Genomic DNA, 7687 nt, shown 5'->3' on the forward strand with positions numbered 1-7687 from the left:
CAGCGCAATGCTTGAAGCATTGCAGAGAGCTGCTGGCAAAACGCAGGAAAGTGCTGTTTGAATGAATGCTTACGAGCCTGCTGCTGCCTACCATCGCTCAGTCAGACTGCTCTATCAAATCATAGATTTAATTATAACATAATAACACACAGAAATACGAGCCTTAGGTCATTAATATGGTCAAATACGGAAACTATCATCTCGAAAACAAGAAGTTTATTCTTTCAGTGAAATACGGAACCGTTCCGTATTTTATCTAACGGGTGGCATCCATCAGTCTAAATATTCCTGTTACATTGCACAACCTTCAATGTTATGTCATAATTACGTAAAATTCTGGCAAATTAGTTCGCAAAGAGCCAGGCGGCCCAAACTGTTGCATATACCCTGACTCTGCGTGCAATTTAACGCAAGAGAAGTGACACAATTTCACCTGGTTAATATTGCCTGCTAAAAATATATACTTCTGTGTATTGATTTTAAGAAAGGCATTGATGTTTATGGTTAGGTACACGTTGGAGCAACGACAGTCCTTTTTCGCGAATGCCACTGCATCGATTATATGCAACGCAGGACACGCTAGATAAACTAGTAATATCATCAACCATGTGTAGTTATAACGATTGATTGATTGTTTTTTATAATATAAGTTTAATGCTAGCTAGCAACTTACCTTGGCTTCTTACTGCATTCGCGTAACAGGCGGGCTCCTCGTGAGGTAGGTGGGTAGAGCGTTGGACTAGTTTAACCGTAAGGTTGCAAGATTGAATCCCTGAGCTGACAAGGTAAAAATCTGTCATTCTGCCCCTGAACAAGGCAGTTAACCCACCGTTCCTAGGCCGTCATTGAAAATAAGAATGTGTTCTTAAATAAATCTATCTATTGAAGCCTAGTTAAATAAAGGTGTAAAGAAAAAATACGATTTCCGATTGTTATGAAATCGGCCCTGAATTAATCGGCCATACCGATTTAATCGGTCGACCTCTAGTAGAGATTATAACAGAACATGGCCAAGATTATCAAATGTTCATAAATGACCAGCATGGTCAAATAATAATAATCACAGTAGTTGTCGAGGGTACAACAGGTCAGCACCTCAGGAGTAAATGTCAGTTGGCTTTTCATAGCCGATCATTGAGAGTATCTCTACCGCTCATGCGGTCTCTAGAGAGTTGAAAACAGCAGGTTTGGGACAGGTAGCACGTCAGGTGAACAGGTCAGGGTTCCATAGCCGCAGGCAGAACAGTTGAAACTGGAGCAGCAGCACGACCAGGCGGACTGGGGACAGCAAGGAGTCATCATGCCAGGTCGTCCTGAGGCATGGTCCTAGGGCTCAGGTCCCCCGAGAGAGGAAGAAAGAAAGAAGGATTAGAGAGAGTATACTTAAATTCACACAGGACACTGGAGAAATACTCCAGATATAACAGACTGACCCCCGACACATAAACTACTGCAGCATAAATAATAATAGTCTCCTCATAGTGGGATGTGGATTATAATAGTCTTCCTCCTCATAGTGGGAGCTGGATTATAATAGTCTTCCTCCTCATAGTGGGAGCTGGATTATAATAGTCTTCTCATAGTGGGAGCTGGATTATAATAGTCTTCCTTCTCATAGTGGGAGCTGGATTATAATAGTCTTCCTCCTCATAGTGGGAGCTGGATTATAATAGTCTTCCTTCTCATAGTGGGAGCTGGATTATAATAGTCTTCCTCCTCATAGTGGGAGCTGGATTATAATAGTCTTCCTTCTCATAGTGGGAGCTGGATTATAATAGTCTTCCTTCTCATAGTGGGAGGTGGATTATAATAGTCTTCCTTCTCATAGTGGGAGCTGGATTATAATAGTCTTCCTCCTCATAGTGGGAGCTGGATTATAATAGTCTTCCTTCTCATAGTGGGAGCTGGATTATAATAGTCTTCATCCTCATAGTGGGAGGTGGATTATAATAGTCTTCCTCCTCATAGTGGGAGCTGGATTATAATAGTCTTCCGTCTCATAGTGGGAGCTGGATTATAATAGTCTTCCGTCTCATAGTGGGAGCTGGATTATAATAGTCTTCCTCCTCATAGTGGGAGCTGGATTATAATAGTCTTCCGTCTCATAGTGGGAGCTGGATTATAATAGTCTTCCTCCTCATAGTGGGAGCTGGATTATAATAGTCTTCCTCCTCATAGTGGGAGCTGGATTATAATAGTCTTCTCATAGTGGGAGCTGGATTATAATAGTCTTCCTCCTCATAGTGGGAGGTGGATTATAGTAGTCTTCCTCCTCATAGTGGGAGGTGGATTATAGTAGTCTTCCTCCTCATAGTGGGAGGTGGATTATAATAGTCTTCCTCCTCATAGTGGGAGGTGGATTATAATAGTCTTCCTCCTCATAGTGGGAGGTGGATTATAATAGTCTTCCTCCTCATAGTGGGAGGTGGATTATAATAGTCTTCCGTCTCATAGTGGGAGCTGGATTATAATGAGTCTTCCGTCTCATAGTGGGAGCTGGATTATAATAGTCTTCCGTCTCATAGTGGGAGCTGGATTATAATAGTCTTCCGTCTCATAGTGGGAGCTGGATTATAATAGTCTTCCTCCTCATAGTGGGAGGTGGATTATAATAGTCTTCCTTCTCATAGTGGGAGCTGGATTATGATAGTCTTCCGTCTCATAGTGGGAGCTGGATTATAATAGTCTTCCGTCTCATAGTGGGAGCTGAATTATAATAGTCTTCCTCCTCATAGTGGGAGCTGGATTATAATAGTCTTCCTCCTCATAGTGGGAGCTGGATTATAATAGTCTTCCTCCTCATAGTGGGAGGTGGATTATAGTCTTCCTCCTCATAGTGGGAGGTGGATTATAGTCTTCCTTCTCATAGTGGGAGCTGGATTATGATAGCTCTTCCTCCTCATAGTGGGAGGTGGATTATAATAGTCTTCCGTCTCATAGTGGGAGCTGAATTATAATAGTCTTCCTTCTCATAGTGGGAGCTGGATTATGAGATAGTTCTTCCTTCTCATAGTGGGAGCTGGATTAAAATAGTGTTCCTTCTCATAGTGGGAGCTGGATTATAATAGTCTTCCTCCTCATAGTGGGAGCTGGATTATAATAGTCTTCCGTCTCATAGTGGGAGCTGGATTATAATAGTCTTCCGTCTCATAGTGGGAGCTGGATTATAATAGTCTTCCTTCTCATAGTGGGAGGTGGATTATAATAGTCTTCCGTCTCATAGTGGGAGCTGGATTATAATAGTCTTCCGTCTCATAGTGGGAGCTGGATTATAATAGTATTCCGTCTCATAGTGGTAGCTGGATTATAATAGTCTTCCTTCTCATAGTGAGAGCTGGATTATAATAGTCTTCCTTCTCATAGTGGGAGCTGGATTATAATAGTCTTCCTTCTCATAGTGGGAGCTGGATTAAAATCAGTCTTCCTTCTCATAGTGGGAGCTGGATTATAATAGTCTTCCTCCTCATAGTGGGAGCTGGATTATTATAGTCTTCCTCCTCATAGTGGGAGCTGGATTATAATAGTCTTCCTTCTCATAGTGGGAGCTGGATTATAATAGTCTTCCTTCTCATAGTGGGAGCTGGATTATAATAGTATTCCGTCTCATAGTGGGAGCTGAATTATAATAGTCTTCCTCCTCATAGTGGGAGGTGGATTATAGTCTTCCTTCTCATAGTGGGAGCTGAATTATAATAGTCTTCCGTCTCATAGTGGAAGCTGGATTATTATAGTCTTCCTCCTCATAGTGGGAGCTGGATTATAATAGTCTTCCTTCTCATAGTGGGAGCTGGATTATTATAGTCTTCCTCCTCATAGTGGGAGCTGGATTATAATAGTCTTCCTTCTCATAGTGGGAGCTGGATTATTATAGTCTTCCTCCTCATAGTGGGAGCTGGATTATAATAGTCTTCCTTCTCATAGTGGGAGCTGGATTATTATAGTCTTCCTCCTCATAGTGGGAGCTGGATTATAATAGTATTCCGTCTCATAGTGGGAGGTGGATTATAATAGTCTTCCTCCTCATAGTGGGAGCTGGATTATAATAGTCTTCCGTCTCATAGTGGGAGCTGGATTATAATAGTCTTCCTTCTCATAGTGGGAGCTGAATTATAATAGTCTTCCGTCTCATAGTGGGAGCTGGATTATAATAGTATTCCGTCTCATAGTGGGATATGTATACTTGTGTACTAAATGAGTCCATTTCTTATTCCAGGAGTGAGGAGGACAGTGTAGCGGCAGCAGTTGCTTTGGTGACCAGCTCCACCTACTACAGCACGTCGGCACCAAAGGCGGAGCTTCTGATCAAGCTGAAAGACATGCAGGAGCGGGAGGGGCTAGAGGAGGAGCTGGAGGAGGAGTCAGCGGATGAGTTGGACCACGACCTGGCCAATAAAAAGGTACCAGGAGCCCTCTCTTTACTGTACTGGTCTCTGTAGCTAGACATCTAACCCTAACTCTGTGTTCTACTGTAACAGACCTCTCTGTAGCTAGACATCTAACCCTAACTCTGTGTTCTACTGTAACAGACCTCTCTGTAGCTAGACATCTAACCCTAACTCTGTGTTCTACTGTAACAGACCTCTCTGTAGCTAGACATCTACCCCTAACTCTGTGTTCTACTGTAACAGACCTCTCTGTAGCTAGACATCTACCCCTAACTCTGTGTTCTACTGTAACAGACCTCTCTGTAGCTAGACATCTAACCCTAACTCTGTGTTCTACTGTAACAGACCTCTCTGTAGCTAGACATCTAACCCTAACTCTGTGTTCTACTGTAACAGACCTCTGTAGCTAGACATCTAACCCTAACTCTGTGTTCTACTGTAACAGACCTCTGTAGCTAGACATCTAACCCTAACTCTGTGTTCTACTGTAACAGACCTCTGTAGCTAGACATCTAACCCTAACTCTGTGTTCTACTGTAACAGACCTCTCTGTAGCTAGACATCTAACCCTAACTCTGTGTTCTACTGTAACAGACCTCTGTAGCTAGACATCTAACCCTAACTCTGTGTTCTACTGTAACAGACCTCTCTGTAGCTAGACATCTAACCCTAACTCTGTGTTCTACTGTAACAGACCTCTCTGTAGCTAGACATCTAACCCTAACCTGTGTTCTACTGTAACAGACCTCTGTAGCTAGACATCTAACCCTAACTCTGTGTTCTACTGTAACAGACCTCTGTAGCTAGACATCTAACCCTAACTCTGTGTTCTACTGTAACAGACCTCTCTGTAGCTAGACATCTAACCCTAACTCTGTGTTCTACTGTAACAGACCTCTCTGTAGCTAGACATCTAACCCTAACTCTGTGTTCTACTGTAACAGACCTCTGTAGCTAGACATCTAACCCTAACTCTGTGTTCTACTGTAACAGACCTCTGTAGCTAGACAACTAACCCTAACTCTGTGTTCTACTGTAACAGACCTCTGTAGCTAGACATCTAACCCTAACTCTGTGTTCTACTGTAACAGACCTCTCTGTAGCTAGACATCTAACCCTAACTCTGTGTTCTACTGTAACAGACCTCTGTAGCTAGACATCTAACCCTAACTCTGTGTTCTACTGTAACAGACCTCTCTGTAGCTAGACATCTAACCCTAACTCTGTGTTCTACTGTAACAGACCTCTCTGTAGCTAGACATCTAACCCTAACTCTGTGTTCTACTGTAACAGACCTCTGTAGCTAGACATCTAACCCTAACTCTGTGTTCTACTGTAACAGACCTCTGTAGCTAGACATCTAACCCTAACTCTGTGTTCTACTGTAACAGACCTCTGTAGCTAGACATCTAACCCTAACTCTGTGTTCTACTGTAACAGACCTCTCTGTAGCTAGACATCTAACCCTAACTCTGTGTTCTACTGTAACAGACCTCTGTAGCTAGACATCTAACCCTAACTCTGTGTTCTACTGTAACAGACCTCTCTGTAGCTAGACATCTAACCCTAACTCTGTGTTCTACTGTAACAGACCTCTGTAGCTAGACATCTAACCCTAACTCTGTGTTCTACTGTAACAGACCTCTCTGTAGCTAGACATCTAACCCTAACTCTGTGTTCTACTGTAACAGACCTCTCTGTAGCTAGACATCTAACCCTAACTCTGTGTTCTACTGTAACAGACCTCTGTAGCTAGACATCTAACCCTAACTCTGTGTTCTACTGTAACAGACCTCTGTAGCTAGACATCTAACCCTAACTCTGTGTTCTACTGTAACAGACCTCTCTGTAGCTAGACATCTAACCCTAACTCTGTGTTCTACTGTAACAGACCTCTCTGTAGCTAGACATCTAACCCTAACTCTGTGTTCTACTGTAACAGACCTCTGTAGCTAGACATCTAACCCTAACTCTGTGTTCTACTGTAACAGACCTCTCTGTAGCTAGACATCTAACCCTAACTCTGTGTTCTACTGTAACAGACCTCTCTGTAGCCTGACATCTAACCCTAACTCTGTGTTCTACTGTAACAGACCTATCTGTAGCTAGACATCTAACCCTAACTCTGTGTTCTACTGTAACAGACCTCTCTGTAGCTAGACATCTAACCCTAACTCTGTGTTCTACTGTAACAGACCTCTGTAGCTAGACATCTAACCCTAACTCTGTGTTCTACTGTAACAGACCTCTGTAGCCTGACATCTAACCCTAACTCTGTGTTCTACTGTAACAGACCTCTCTGTAGCTAGACATCTAACCCTAACTCTGTGTTCTACTGTAACAGACCTCTCTGTAGCTAGACATCTAACCCTAACTCTGTGTTCTACTGTAACAGACCTCTGTGCAGACATCTAACCCTAACTCTGTGTTCTACTGTAACAGACCTCTCTGTAGCTAGACATCTAACTCGAACTCTGTGTTCTACTGTAACAGACCTCTCTGTAGCTAGACATCTAACTCGAACTCTGTGTTCTACTGTAACAGACCTCTCTGTAGCTAGACATCTAACTCGAACTCTGTGTTCTACTGTAACAGACCTCTGTAGCTAGACATCTAACCCTAACTCTGTGTTCTACTGTAACAGACCTCTGTAGCTAGACATCTAACTTGAACTCTGTGTTCTACTGTAACAGACCTCTCTGTAGCTAGACATCTAACCCTAACTCTGTGTTCTACTGTAACAGACCTCTGTAGCTAGACATTTAACCCTAACTCTGTGTTCTACTGTAACAGACCTCTGTAGCTAGACATCTAACCCTAACTCTGTGTTCTACTGTAACAGACCTCTCTGTAGCTAGACATCTAACCCTAACTCTGTGTTCTACTGTAACAGACCTCTCTGTAGCTAGACAACTAACCCTAACTCTGTGTTCTACTGTAACAGACCTCTGTAGCTAGACATCTAACCCTAACTCTGTGTTCTACTGTAACAGACCTCTCTGTAGCTAGACAACTAACCCTAACTCTGTGTTCTACTGTAACAGACCTCTCTGTAGCTAGACATCTAACCCTAACTCTGTGTTCTACTGTAACAGACCTCTGTAGCTAGACAACTAACCCTAACTCTGTGTTCTACTGTAACAGACCTCTGTAGCTAGACATCTAACCCTAACTCTGTGTTCTACTGTAACAGACCTCTGTAGCTAGACAACTAACCCTAACTCTGTGTTCTACTGTAACAGACCTCTCTGTAGCTAGACATCTAACTCGAACTCTGTGTTCTACTGTAACAGACCTCTCTG

The 7687-nt window shown here is 42.8% G+C and overlaps 1 protein-coding gene across 1 annotated transcript in view; it reads left to right on the plus strand.

Moving 5' to 3' along the window:
* Positions 1–4436, plus strand: part of LOC139540644 (protein Shroom2-like) — a 38037-nt gene extending 33601 nt beyond the window's left edge. Inside the window, 1 exon segment of the mRNA XM_071344454.1 lies at positions 4214–4436. Within this exon segment, the coding sequence (XP_071200555.1) occupies positions 4214–4436 (223 nt within the window).
* The last annotated feature ends 3251 nt before the right edge of the window (positions 4437–7687 follow it).

Source organism: Salvelinus alpinus, chromosome 16 (genome assembly GCF_045679555.1).
Source record: "Salvelinus alpinus chromosome 16, SLU_Salpinus.1, whole genome shotgun sequence".
In the NCBI taxonomy this organism is placed as follows: domain Eukaryota; kingdom Metazoa; phylum Chordata; class Actinopteri; order Salmoniformes; family Salmonidae; genus Salvelinus; species Salvelinus alpinus.